General features: G+C 33.6%; 1 protein-coding gene across 1 annotated transcript; it reads left to right on the forward strand.

Moving 5' to 3' along the window:
• Positions 1–827: 827 nt before the first annotated feature.
• Positions 828–10,501, forward strand: LOC124539434 (G protein-activated inward rectifier potassium channel 3-like). Its single transcript, XM_047116832.1, has 9 exons — positions 828–1,680; positions 4,014–4,140; positions 6,046–6,234; positions 6,660–6,731; positions 6,835–6,942; positions 8,669–8,775; positions 8,993–9,145; positions 9,389–9,508; positions 10,099–10,501. Exons 1-9 carry the CDS (start codon positions 1,145–1,147, stop codon positions 10,457–10,459), a joined length of 1,773 nt encoding a protein of 590 aa, XP_046972788.1. The 5' UTR covers positions 828–1,144; the 3' UTR covers positions 10,460–10,501.
• The last annotated feature ends 5,180 nt before the right edge of the window (positions 10,502–15,681 follow it).

The following is a 15,681-nucleotide window of genomic DNA, read 5'->3' on the forward strand; positions in this document are numbered from 1 at the left end:
CGTATTGTATGTTTTTTACTGCAAAGGAGTTGTCTGCTACTGGCCACTAATATATATTTCATAATATTGACAATTTAAATATTTTGTTAAACAGTCTCTTAAAACATTGATTCATTCGGGGAAATAAATTGAATTTGAAACAAGCTCTCTATATTATTTTACCCTAACCTCCAATATCCTATGTAATTTCCCAAATAAGAGACATATCTATTCAATTAGAAGAACTATGCTTGCTTATAGATTGTCAACAGTCCAGGTCTTCAGAACTTTTTATATACAGTCCATATGAATCTTCCTGATGGTACACCGCAATCCTCACACCTTATATTGCTCGGTTCTCCATTGAGGAATGAATGAGCCAATGTCGTCACCTTAAGAGACATACCATCCTAGTTCCCACAGTTGTAAGTACAATACCTGATTATTGTGTATATATTTTAAGTACCAATGTCTCCGTGATCAGGGAGCCCAATTAATCTTACTTCAATTTAATGCATAGGCAAGCTGTCAACTATTTACGTAAATATAAACAAAATTAGCGATAAAATATGAATTTATAAAATGACGAACACGATAATTATCAAACAAAAGAATTCAAAACTCCTCAATCAAAATCAATTACGAAGAATAAAACGAATACAAGATAAATCAATAGTAATTGTTATTTAACGTTATGTCACTGTAACAATTCGAATTCATGAAGCAATGTAAATATTAAATGCGGGTATTTGTAAAGTCTGTGTAAACTTAGATTCTAGGCCATGGGTATTGATCGAAAGGTATCAACAAATATTCTTATCTTGTTTCGGATAAAGCTGTGTTATCTTGACGGTTGATAACATGAATTAGTTGTAACATAACCTTTAGAAAACACACATCCATTACTGTTTATAAAAATTATTGTATATTTTCAAAATAATATAAAAGAAAAGAAACTCGTTGAAAACAATGAAATAAATAATGTGTCAAGTAATACTGGTGCAAGTACGTAATAATAAAATGAAGTGGTAGTGATGTCGGCAAAAGTTGCTTTGATTACACCCTTAGTGTAATCTAACTTAATTGATTTATAAATGAAGACTTACAAGTGCATTGAAATCCAGTAAATACAGAAAATCTATCACATTTTAGAATAATATAAAACATGAACGCTATTAATAATTACGAAAATGAACGTCGAGGGAGCAGATCCCGAGCCTTGGAGAGGTCCTTAAGCTATTCTGAAGCTATCGGTAACGGATCTGGCAGATCATCAATTGAAATACCGAGGATAGTCAACACAGAAGTATACACGAATGAAGAAATAAAGAAACATTACAGAATTTCCCAAACTTACGTCGAAGGCAGAGAAATCGCTTTCCCATTCGTGAATAACGACGCCAATAATCCTGGTGGTAAAATTGAATTAGGATATACAGAATATTCAAGTGAAGATGAGCAAACGGACGAAGGGCTTGTGATGACGATTGACGTTGAGACGGAGAGTCCAAAGAGTTCGGAAAAGAGAAATATTTCGGATGCGTCAACTCAACCCCTCGTCAGCTCCGTCGTGTCGACTGATATTTACGATACCATCGAAAGCGCGGATAGTATTTATAATGAGACTGACACAAGGGCACCTTCAGCTCACGGTTACTCTACCCCATATACGAAAAGGCGCAAGAAAGGCAAGCGATCTCGGTAAGAAATATAATTATAAAGATTGTATATACAAAGCCCTACCATCAACCACAATTTTTGCCATTCTGAAGTTTGTTTCCTCTCGATAGAATCTAATTGCCGGTGGAATTCTGTGAAATTATGTTTCAAAAGTCTATCTCATACTTAATTAAAAGAAAGTAAAATGTTAGCAATTGTAATGAGGAAAAATAAATAAATAAATGACATTCTTTTAGATTTCGAAACCATGTAAATTATCACCACGAATATCAGAACCAAGATCAGGCAGGACTCATTATTAACGTAATTAGAGTTTAACCTTTTCTTTATCAAGGATGTCATCACCATCACCATTCAATGATTACGTGTAATTATTTGGTGCAATTGGGTTTCCCTTGATAAATTTAATGATATCTGGAAGTTCTTTATTGATTGTTTTGTGTTTTCTTATAAAATAACGGAAACTACTCAACCTTGGCACTATTCGCTACAACACGACCTCATCTGTCAAACAACACCAAATAATAGTCTTATATTAAGAATATTGTAGTCATATCATTATTATCATCATCATTACATAGTTTAAAACAAAGTCGCTAACTGTCTACGTATGCTTAGATCTTTAAAATTACGCAATGGATTTTGATGCTTTTTTTTAATAGATTGTGAAACACTGATAATTTTAAAAGTTTCTTATGTCCTAAATAAACAAAATCTGTAGTATATGTAGTATGTAACCGCCTTATATATTCCCTCACTATTGGGAGACAATTCCTTTTGATACGAGATTACAGGCTCGAGACTCTTTAGATAATTTTCGAGGCATGAAACTATCAACCCGAGGCAAGTAACTATACATATTTGGAGGGAATATTGAATTCTGAATATTTCGATAGCGAATTGAAATACTTGCGATTTTAAATACTTATTATAATCTGTTACTTTTGGAGCCTACACTAGAGAAACAAGCCTAGGCAAATATGAAAGTCTTTTTTTTAAAATTATTGTTTATTTTTTATGTTTGTAATTGTTATATTTGTTATTTATACAACGACCTTCTAAAGGAACCACTCATATATCGAAACAAAGATAGGTATTTTTATGATTAGATTCTTTCTGAAATTCAAAGTTACTCGCTGTTATATTTATGATCGATCTATCATGCGAATATATGCTTAACTACAAAATATGATATTGAAACACTGTTTTTCTGTGTCATGCTTTCACGGTTATACCACTTTTGATTTACTATGAAGATATTTTATTCCTAAAAATAAGACAAATGGCAAAATCATATAAGTTTCAGCTATATGAGTAATTAATATGTGTATGTAGTTATTTGAATTTATTGGGTTTTTCTTTTCAATAAAATAAGTATATTTTCATCAATCAAATGTTTAAATATGTTTTAAAAGACGAATCAGTTTTATGTTAAAAATTCATCTACATAATTAATTCAATTTATATTATTACAAATAGAAATTTCACACTTATATTCGACCTTGAAATTGTAATCCCACGCTTAGGAAGAATTTCTTTAAAAATATTTATCAATTATATTTTTATTCCGCGCAATACCCTGGTACATATTTCGATAAATCATTTTTATCGTTAAATTTGATAAGATAGAAGTAACCAAATATGACATATTTTCAACCAACGATTTGCCAACTTCTTATCAAAGTGATATTTATTTTAAATAAATATTATTGAATTATTTTAAGAATCAATATGATTAATAATTATATTCATTTGTTTTTTCCGTGATGTCTACGACGTTAAAACAAAAATAATTATTGATAACCTGTACTAATTTCATATACGATTACAGGTAACTCTCTGTTACCTGTGTTATAATTTCGTATGAACATACCTTAAGATAATTAAGCTAATAATTAACATGAGTTGAGTTGATTTGCTCGAAGAACCGACGGCCGATTGGCCGGAAGAGTTCTCGAGTGGTGACCACGGACCGGACGACCCAGCATGGGTCGGCTCCCATAAAGTGGTCCAGGTGATGATGACCTAGAGATGGTCGAGGTTAGCCGTTGGTTGTTGGCTGCACAAGACGTTGTGATGATCTTTGGGACAGACTTATGTCCAGCAGTGGATTTCCTACGGTTGAAATGATGATGATGATGATGATAGCTTTAGTTCCTGTAAAGGATATTTTCAAAGACTATTTTTGCTCGAGGTTGAAAATGGCGAGACATTGTGTTTGTTCAGCTGTTAAAACTATATCATTAAGGCTTATATTATTTGTCTGTACGATAATAGGTCAAGGATTCATTGTGACATCGGTGATGCAATTATAATCAACCTGTTTGTTGTTGATATGATAATATTTTTTGCAGACGACAACACGGCCGGCCAATCAGATCTAGGAGAGTAGTTTATAAGACTGGAGAAGAGAATGTACCCGTTAGAAGCAACGTGCCCGCTAAGTCCCTCAAATACATGAGGGATATCGTCAACACTGTTGTAAGTGTGAACTTTGGACCTGAGTGCGATCTTGTTTACGATTAAAACATAAATAAAATAACACGCCTTTATAACATACACAAAAACAGACACTGTAAAAATATAATAATACATTGAATTCTTAATTTGCTTGGCAGGGTTGACAATAGTTTGAAATTTAAAGATAAAAAATGGGTTAATTACGAAAGAAATATTTACAAGGGATTTTGTTTTTATGACATACTTAGGCGGATGGGCATATGGGCCCAATGTGGTAGTAAAGTAAAGTAAAGTAAAGTAAAGTAACAGCCTGTAAATTTCCCACTGCTGGGATAAGGCCTCCTCTGCCATTAAGGAGAGGGTTTGGAACATATTCCACCACGCTGTTCCAATGCGGGTTGGTGGAAAGCACATGTGGCAGTATTTTGATGAAATTAGACACATGCAGGTTTCCTCACGATGTTTTCCTTCACCGCCGAGCACGAGATGAATTATAAACACAAATTAAGCACATAATTATATATAGTGGTGCTTGCCTGGGTTTGAACCCGCAATCATCGGTTAAGATGCACGCGTTCTAACCACTGGGCCATCTCAGCTCATGTCACAACCGCCCATAGGCATTTGCGCTGCAAGAAATTAACCATTCCTTACATCGCCTATGAGTTTGTATGCAAAATATGTCAGCTATGATTATTATGGATATTACACAGCTGCTAATGATAGATAATCGTACTAAATAAAGATACTTGAAGGTTTGCGACTAGTGATACGTTATCTCTAGATAGACCATCTTTTTAAAAAGATCAATGAATGAAAATATATATTAATAATTGGCCAAATATCATGTTTGGTAAAAATGCATACGAATTCGATTGAAAGTTTTGACGAAACCAAGATATTGAAAATTAAAGAATTATTTTCAATTTTTTTTTACTTTAATTTTATAATCAAGTCTAAAAATATACTTAGTCGTACTTTTACTGTTATATGAATGAACGAGCAGAGCCAGATTTAAAGGTGACCACCAAGGAGAGCAAAATCTAGAACAACAGAGGAGATGGAGACTAATAATGAATTTTGAAATCAATTTGAATATTTTCATTTCTATCGGTAACAGTAAATTTGAAAACAGTAACATTATTGTAATTTATATCTTGATCACTGAGTCCTCAAGCCAGTTGCCCCACTTGCTTTAAATCCGATTCCATCTATGATTTGGTCTTTGTTGAAGAACCTAATTTTGTCTGCATTGTCATCAAAGTTATATTGCAAAAACTGAATACTATAAGTGTGCTGTTTGCAATACCTAATCAGTTAGTTGAGTCGTTTTCATATCTAAGCAGACAAAGCAAGGCTAGTCATGCTTTGTCTAACACCGGCACCAAAAATAACAGATAAGATATTGGATGTATTTATTTTTAAGTTTTAAGTTTGCCAAAAAGTTGAAAGGTATTTTATTGAAACTGTCATAATCGCTTTCGATTTAATTTTTGAATAACCTGGTTGAAGCCCTTTTACTAGAAATTTTGTTCATTTCTTATAAAAAAATATTTGACGATTTAGACACGCTCAAATATTTGTTTATCTTTGCAGAAAAAACTTAAGATGGAGTAGTTCATAACTTCTTATGGCTTTTCATGCAGCCTTTACAGCAACACAGTAACTAGCAAGCTCCGTTATGATTCTTTAACCTGCTTCTATATTTAAAATGGTATTCCATAAATTTGAAGTACAACAACACTCGTCATTTATCATTTAAATATTGATACATCAACATTTATCAATGTACAAGAGTACAAATCATATAAGATTAATTTTAAAAAGGAATATAATATTGGCTTCTTAAAAAATACAAGTAATAACTTCGCTGTAAAATTATATTTGTTGGTGAGATTAGTTTCAGATAATCAAAATTATTTCCAGATCAACAGCAAATGGCGTTGCATACTCCTGATGATGGTCTGCACTTATTTCCTCTTCTGGTTCATCTTCGCTGGAATTTGGTACGCGGTCGCTTCTTCCTATCAAGAGGACATCGGAGACGGGAAGGAGCACTGCGTCACGGGAACTTCATCCTTTGCTGGTTTTCTCATGATGTCTGTGGAAACTCAGGTAAATAGAAAGCAGAGTATAATGTTGAATGGGCAACTTATTTTTTTATCATCATTTATATATGGTCATCATGTTGACTAAGGCTACCTACTTCTTTTTTCTGGTCATCCATTTCAGCCAAACTTGGTGACATGTTAAATATAGATCCAAACGTAACAACAACAACAACAGCCTGTAAACTTCCCACAGCTGGGCTAAGGCCTCTTCCTTTGAGGAAAAGGTTTGGAACATATTTCACCAGGCTGTTCGGGTCGGTGGAATCCAAACAAGCTACGTTTTATTTCCATTAAAACTTACATCCTACTTAATGGCAAAATACTGAACTGAATGATTCAAATTTTAATGTAGCATTAAATTATGTTACATATAATTATGCTTTCACACTAAAACTAAAAGTCATATCCAAATTCATAGTATGCTTTCAGATGACCATCGGCTACGGCGTAAGATATCCGAATGAAGAATGTCCTGAAGCTATCATTGTTATGGTCTTGGAGGTACCCAATTAGATAATATTTGAAGTCACTTTGAAGTCTTTCCAAACTTTGATTATTTGGTTTTGGAATTTGAAATTAATCTCTATCATGCATTTTGCACCAGATTGTGGCAGGAACAGCTCTATCCGGAGGTCTTTCGAGTTTGCTGTTCACGAAATTAGTGAGGCCAAATAAACACGTATCATCAGTTGGGTTCAGTAAGAAAGCCACGGTGAGTACCAATTAATAATTTATTGTCGGTTTGATGAATAAAACTTATGTGTAAGATGAAGGTATATTTGTTTTAGATATGACTGAAAATTTCAGACTGAGGAAATAACGATTCGGCATGTTCTGTCCTTAAAGAACTACTGTCAAATTTATTATAATTCTATCAAAATTTAATAGACGTGTGTTATAGAGTCCTCATATATAGAACTATATCTTGGTATACCTATTTGGAAATAATTTATCTCGACATTAATGTCAGTGACTCCACCATACATAATCAGAATTTAAAGTGGTACATATTTCTATTTATTATTTTATGGAAGAAATTTTTACACTGTTAACTTTTTCATCTTTTAGAAGGCGTTGCAGTAACTACTGTATTGTACGCTATTTGTATAAGTACAAACTTGTCGGTTTTTGTTTAGTACAAAAATTATAACTAACAATATTAAAACCGTTATTAGATGACTAAACTATAACATTATTGAGGTCACATACATCACTGAGAGCCTATACGCACGAGGAGCTTTGCATCTAATTTCATGCAATGATGCAAACATCCGAAGCATTTTTTTTTTTGTATAGGTTGACGGACGAGCATATAGGCCACCTGATGGTAAGTGGTCACCATCACCCATAGACAATGACGCTGTAAGAACTATTACAATTCCTTACATCGTCAATGTGCCACCAACCTTGGGAACTAAGATGTTATGTCCCTTGTGCCTGTAGTTACACTGGCTCACTCACCCTTCAAACCGAAACACAATAAGTACCGTTATTTGGTGGTAGAATAACTGATGAGTGGGTGGTACCTACCCAGACGGGCGTGCACAAAGCCCTACCACCAAGCATGGAAGACTTCCCACATTTAAGAATCCCAATAGATACAAACTAGTTATTTAAAGAAAAGACCGAATAGTTATCTTCTATTGAACAATTTTTCGTTACATACACATCATATAAAACACCCATACGATTAGGTGTGATTATATTCAAGTACAAGCTCATTACCTAATAAAAATGTATGTTACCCAAGTATTGAGCATTTTTCCGTGAAACAATTTGTTATTGATATAATAACAGTCATTATGTATCACAGAAATAGCTTCTGTTACCGACATGCATACGGGTCGAGATTGTAAATAAATAAAACTTCCCATGAACTCAAGTTTTTTTTTTGTATAAATTGTATGATCGATATTGAATAACATAATATGTAGCGAGAGCAACCTCGTTCCAATTGGGTTTACCAGGATAGCTGTCTTTTTTATGTTTTTGCTTATTGATATACACGACATAAAATATCTAGGAAGTTATTAATTGTATAAAATCAGGCACAATAGATATACTTGTTGGTAGGACTTTGAGCAAGTCCGTCTGGGTCGATACCACCCACTCATTATTGCTTTTCGGTTTGAAGGATGAGTGAGCCCGTGTAACTAAAGACACAAGGAAAATCACATTTTTGTTACCAAGATAAGTGGCTCATTGACGATGTCAGAAATGGTTAATACTTCTTACAGTGCCATTGTCTAAGGGCCATGGTAACCACTAACAAGCAGGTGGTCCATACGTCCGCCAACATATACCATAAAAAAACATCTACAAGCAAGTTTGGATGTACGGTTACCATCAGCCGAACTAGCTGATCATCTGTCTTCTTTTGGTGAACATTTTTACATGCAGCGATCATAACAGTTCATTAATGACAAAAATTATGATAGGTGTGTCTTCGTGATGGCGAGCTCTGCCTCCAGTTCAGGGTGTGGGATTTATTGAACCTTCACTTGGTTGGGGGTACGATCACTGCCTACATGTTGAAACCAATCAGGTAAATGCTGCTTTCATTGATTGAAGAGGGCGCAGAAAATTTATTTCATCCCAATTAGTCATATTATTTTCGTTAATCAATATGCAACAATTATGCTTGACTGATATTATTCGCTTTGACTTAAGATATTCTGAATATATAAGCAATTATTTATAGTCATAAAAATGAAATAAGCCCGCGATGTTTTATTCCTCATGACCAAAGATCATTCTTTCAGGACCTTAGAAGGTGAAACCGTACAAAATTATATTCACCAGCTCGAACTGAAGGAGGCTCGTGCTTTTCTATTGTGGCCCATCACAGTGGTCCATGTGATTGATGCGCAGAGTCCTCTCTACGACTTTACAGCTCAGGATATGATGGACTATAGGTATGAGTAGATGTATTTCAACGCTTCTACGATTTTTCACGATCTTCCACGATCTTAGACGATTTTCCACAATCCGAAAACGTGTATCCGGAGCAAGTACGTAGCATCAATTACATTTTTAGGGATTAACTTGTTTAATAATATCCTGCTCGGTAGTAATGGAAAATATTCTTGAAGAAATGATTTATGAGTTGATAATACCTTAATCAACTAATATAACTTATGTAAAACTTTTAATTACAGGTTTGAAATAGTTGTATGTTTGACGGGATCGTCTAAAAATATGGGAACAATGACTCAGAGTAGAACGTCATATCTCTCAAAGGAAATCATTTGGGGTTACCGATTCAAGAATGTTTTGAAGTGAGTAGTTATTATTTTTTCATTACTTCAGATAGGTTTGCAGATTGGCTAATGGTCACTTGGTAGTGAGGGTGACCCCTTTATATTCGTAAACACTTAAAACTTAACAGCTAAGATGTTATTCCTTTATGACGGTTAAAACCACAACACAAAAATAAGTTCTGATAAGTTGCTAGTGTCTAATCAAACGACTTTAGTTAATTTATATCCGTACAATCGCTTTATGACAAATATAATATAATGCAGTCAGTAAAGTATCTTAAGAAAAGTTGTTCAAAACAATTATTAATTTTGTAATATAATCCTTTTAAACTGTTCACGAAAAAATTGTAACGATTTTTCGAGTTTTCGGATATCATTCTAATATTAATTCCTTCATGAATAATACATGACATTAACTCGCTATGTAGTGATCTCCAAGCTTACCTTAAAGATTTAACATTCGTACCAAACTAAAAGTGACAATGTCAGAATTTCCCAGTTAATCTATGATCACATTCAATTATTCAATTCTTTTTGCGATATCAGCAAACATTTTGCACTAATCCTAGATTCAAAAAGGAAGTAACTAACTTTATTGTATTTTTAAGGTATTCCAAAAAAGAAGAAGCTTATGTCATTGATTTAGACAATCTGAACACCGTCGAACAAGTTGAAACGCCGCTGTGTAGCGCAAGCCGCTTGAAAGAATTCGAAGAGAATATCAAATCGTCTCAACAATTGCTATCAACTCCTACCTTCACCTCTCTATCTCCTACCAACTTATCTCTAAGTCAGGAAGATTCCTCCACTCTATCCCCAGCCCCTGAATCTTTACCTTCGTCTCCTTCTTTTAGTAGAACAGGTACGCAAAGAAGTTTTGGTTGGCATTTTAGGAAGTATCGCCCGGAGAATTACATGCAGGATCATGGAGTACATATTATAACCTCAGCGAAAGCGGTTGAACTTTAAATATGATGAACTGTAAGATAATTAAATATTTATTTCGAAGGATCTAGAATTTTATTTTCTTAATTCAAAACTATATATTTATAGTAGTGAAATACCACTCACTAATTAAATACGAAACTTTAGAAACTGTATCACCTACGAACTTGTAATTTGGCAGATAGCTTACTTATATTAAGACAAAGGGATGAAACGAGCGTTGGAAGTATGTGTCACATTCACGTGAGTGACACCGCAGATGGAGAAAGTTATAGTGAAGTTCTCGGTGAAATTCGAGCTATTTATACAACCTGAAACATCAAGTCTTTTGAAGTAATTACGTAGTTATTAATTGTATTGTACTCGATAAAACACTTATATAAACATTTGGTGCAATGTAAACATCTGTGCGACTTAACTGACAACTAATGCCATCTATTGTTAAATAGGAGAATCCATAGTGATCGTCTTGAACGATGTATATGTCACCGTTAGACTATAAAACTCGTTAGATTGCAATCTGTCTCGTCAGATTTTGTAGTTTAACGGTGACATATAGATAAATCTTAAAGGACAGTAAATTAAAGGTGAATAATGTCGGCTAGTGTTCGCCTAGAGAAATTCGACCACAACAATTATTTCTGTCGAGGAATTTTTTTTTATTTTTTGCAGTTTTACTATATGTATTATATATAAAATTAAACGATATCGGAACTGGATCTAGATGACCTTGAATTAACACTTAAATATAATTGTTATTAATGTATTTTTTTAAATCATATAATTTATGGCATATTCCACGAAAAATCGATAAAGAACGATCGATATACTGATAGACTGACGGTCTTTATTTCCGTAACTCTCTGCACAGAGCCAACAATATAATAATATATTATATATATAATCCACCAAGAATTAAGAAACCATTAAAAGAACCTGAGACCATGTGTACATATACTATCATACAGAGTCAGCAAATTAAATAAAAATAAAGAGATCTTTAAAGAGCAACGAAAATCAGTATAAAAACGCACAAACAACTCGAAATCAAGGTTTTGATATAAAACAAACCCGTTTTGCCTGTTTGCTATTATAAATTATTAAAGATTAATCCCTTTATTTATTTTTTCACTGATATTGACGAGATGGTCCAGTGGTTGGAACTAGTTCATCTTAACCAATGATCGCGAGTTCAAACCCAGATAAACACCACTGCATTCATGTTCTTAATTTGTATTTATAATTTATTGCGTGCTCGGCGGTGAATGAAAACATCGTGAGAAAACCTACATGTGACTATTTTCAAAGAAATTCTGCCACATGTGAATTCCACCATCCCGCATTTGAGCAATGTGATGGAATATGTTCCGAACCTTCTCTAGAGAGGAGGGAATTAACTCAGAAGTGGGAAATTTACAGGCTGATGTTATTGTTTGTTGTTGATATTGACATTACAGTTTTTCGTAGAATGCGATCAATTGGGGCATAGGTTTGTTACCTACTCTAATCCCCATCGTGAGGTGAGCAACACTGCTGAATTTGTGAACTCCAGGAATATCCCTACCGAAATTCTGCTTAATGCTTTCTATCAAAACTATCCCCTAGCCCTCTGTTCTGTATTGATGGTTTAGTAGAACTGTGCAAGACCGTCTGGATAAGTTATTTCCCACCCACGTATTCTACCGCTAAACAACAAAACTTTCTATTCTTGTGTTCCATATTTGAGTGTGTGTGAGCTAGTGTGTCTGAGTTCGAAGTTCCTGTAATAGTGGTCTATGGGCAGTGGTGATCACATCAGCTGCCCTATTTGACACTCTGTCTAGCTAAATGACATAAAAATTAAAAGCAAAAATAACCACAAATAATTAATATCCCGGTGTTTGGAACAACTGAATTTCGACAAAAAATTGCAAGTTATTCTACCGCCAAATAACAGTACTCAGTATTTTTGTGTTCCGGTTTGAAGGGTGAGTGAGCCAGTGTAACAAGGGACGGTGTAACATCTTAGTTCCCAAGGTTGGTGGCACATTGACGATGTAAGGAATAGTTAATAATTCTTATAGCGTCATTGTCTATGGGTGGTGGTGACCACTTACCATCAGGTGGCCCATATGCTCTTCCGCCAATCTATACTATAAAAAAAAATAGTTCAGAAAAAGAACCATTTAAATTCTAAGTACCAACCCTACGTTTACGATACACGCTGTATTTTGAAGTGAAGTGAAATACATCGCTGTTCCGATGCATAACGGATGATAAACATGTGCAAGATATATATATCATATATGAGCAAACAAAGTAAATATTACAAAGAAAGAAAAATCACAAAAAAACAGTATTGCTTGAACCCGCACTCAGCTTCGGTCAGTTCTAACCACTATGCCATCGGCCTACTTATAAAAATAAACGCGACAAATATTACAGCAGAGTTCAATAAACAGATTAAAACAAAATCGGAAGACATTATATAAGATAGAACATACGAACTAGATGCTTAAAAATAGCCTACAAACGGTTCTAGATACACATTGAACGATATTATATTAAAAGTAATTAATAAACGCTTAACAGATGTTGATAAGACGGTGTATTTTTTTATACTGCGAATTGGTAAACATATTTTAGTCATAAATTTTATATTCCAAAAATGGACCCCCGGTGAGTAATCGCAGTCTTATTAATAAAAGTTTTTCGTAGTTGTTTAAACGATTTGAAAAATCAGGAGGCATTCAGTTCATATGTATTTGTTATAATGGAGACCTTTTTTGTTTCACAGACAGATGTATATTTTTCATAATTGTATTTAGTTGTCACATCATAGTTTCGTATGTGTAAGTTGCAATTGAAAATCATACAATAGTATAGTATGTGGATAAGACTTGCAATAGATGGTCGGTGAGAGATTGAGATTGATGGATTATATCGTTTTTGCATACATTTCGTTATGGATTTACGATGTTTCCTATAATCCAAATAAATCAATCAATTTTTTTGTTACATTTAACAACATTAAATGCTTAAATATATACAAATATGAACTAAAACTAGTTACTGTATAAATCTTGACCGCGTGGAATGGTGGCAAGAATGCTAGCAGCATTTCCCCGTTGAATCGCAATTCCGATCCTCTGGGCAAACGAACCAGCCCTCCTGTCACCAGTGGAGGCAATGAGGCGAGGTGTTATACTTTTGATGAAGCTTTTTGCACCACTACTCCAAGGGCCATTTGTTACATTAAATAATAAAAAAGTAAAAGTCAGGACAATAATTACAGCTAGGCTTAATCGTAAGCTATATATAAATATAAAAAATATAAACATATGATAATTGAATATTCATGTGCTTAATTTGTGTTTATCATTCATCTCGTACTCGGCGGTGAAGGAAAACAACGTGAGGAAATCTGCATGTGTATAAATTCATAGAAATTCTGCCACAGGTGTATACCAACCCGCATTGGACCAGCGTAGTGGAATATGTTCCGGACCTTCTCCTCAAAGGAAGAGAAGGCCTTAGTCCAACAGTGGGAAATTTACAGGCTGTTGTTGTTTTGTTTTTGTTGTTATAAATATATAATATAAAAAAACATAAGCGTTTTTAAAACACGTAAAGAAAGAGCATACATTGAGAGCATTAAAATGAAAACAAAGACTTTGAATCGAATTCCTCGTTTGGTTGAAATATACCAAAAACACAAACAGAAGCGAGGTGCTGCATTTATTTGTAACGTCTATCATTGTTATAACGACGTGCAGATCTTAAACGAATAATAACAGAATAACCTCCCACGTACTTTAATTAGGTTAGGGTTGCTACACAGAGAAATATTAATAAAATTTAATTCTAAATAAATATATTTTCATCCTTGATTTGGATCTACTCCCCCCACAACGTTAAGTGATAGATAACCAATGTCCTGTTCACTGCCTGTACAATTAATAAAAGTCACTTCATTTATAATATTAGTAAGTATTAAATTGACTAATCAGTTTAGTAACATATACAAAGTACTTAGGATTCTAGCTAACAGAGTGGACTTACTACTTCCTTCAGCTGAAAGGTTATCTTTGTCTGTACATAGAGTTTCATCTCACTCGCCGTTCGCTCGCTCGTTCGTATTTAAAACAAATTACATATACAAGTATCTATAACATACAGAAAAGCTCTTTCAAAGAGAAGTTAACTTAATTATTTTTATGAACTTAATTAGTAGTGTAATAAGTAAGAATCTTAGTGGGTTTGGAAATTAGGTTTATCAAAAGAAATTAACTGATAATTTGACTACAGAGAAAGATGAATAACTCTACCGCCAATAAAATTTTCGTTATTAGTAATCTATGTGTTTTTAGATTTTCAATACCTTCTTATTAATAGTGATTATTATATTTGACAATGTTAGGTTAACTTATTCAGAATAACATGATCAGACGAACTTTTATAAATTGTCTGTTTTCAGCGAGGAAATGTAATATTCTTAAATAACAGACTAGCCGAAAAATATTTTCACATTTATAGTCACTATAAATTTATTTACTATCTTATTAAATGGTCTACCATACATTGAAATAGACTCATTTCATAAGTATAAAAAATAAAGTTAGAATATACTTTATAATAGGTTGTTATTGATAAAAACAAAAAAAAAATCCATAAATTTAATATTGATTGGATATCTCACAAGTGACAACCCTACAACAGATTTCTTTAAACTCGATCGGAAACAATTCAAAGCGTTATTTCCACACAAACATTATAAATAAACTGTGCTTGTTTATTTTTGTACGAGAAACATTCGTTCACACTTGAACTTTAAATCATATTAATATAACAAAATGGTTCGTTTGTACGTTATTTTCAGATTCAAGAAAAAACTACTAAAGCCATTGTTACGGAATTATCGTAGTTTTATTAGTAGTAATAGGAATTAGGGCAGACTTAAGGAGAGCCATAGTATTATGTTGTATTTATGTCTCATTAGTCTAGTATTTAACTTTTGACAGACTTTAAGCTCTAGTTGAAACCTCCAAACAAGATATCACTGTTTCTCACATATAGACTAGAAGTTGGTATTATACTCTACATTACCAGCCTGTAATTTTCCCACTGCCGAGCTAAGGCCTCCTCTCCCTTTGTGGGTTTTGGAGCGTATTCCACCACGTTGCTCCAATGTGGGTTGGTGATACACATGTGTCAGAATTTCGTTGAAATTAGACACATGTATTTTTCCCGCACTCATCGTTTACGAT

The sequence above is a fragment of the Vanessa cardui genome, chromosome 22, assembly GCF_905220365.1.
Source record: "Vanessa cardui chromosome 22, ilVanCard2.1, whole genome shotgun sequence".
NCBI lineage: Eukaryota > Metazoa > Arthropoda > Insecta > Lepidoptera > Nymphalidae > Vanessa > Vanessa cardui.

Bases quoted from the DNA above. Each gene is read 5' to 3' on its own strand.
- LOC124539434 (XM_047116832.1), top strand. From the start codon at position 1,145: ATGAACGCTATTAATAATTACGAAAATGAACGTCGAGGGAGCAGATCC. The intron at 1,681-4,013 runs GTAAGAAATATA...TATTTTTTGCAG, and splicing joins AAGAAAGGCAAGCGATCTCG to ACGACAACACGGCCGGCCAA. The intron at 6,235-6,659 runs GTAAATAGAAAG...GTATGCTTTCAG, and splicing joins TGATGTCTGTGGAAACTCAG to ATGACCATCGGCTACGGCGT.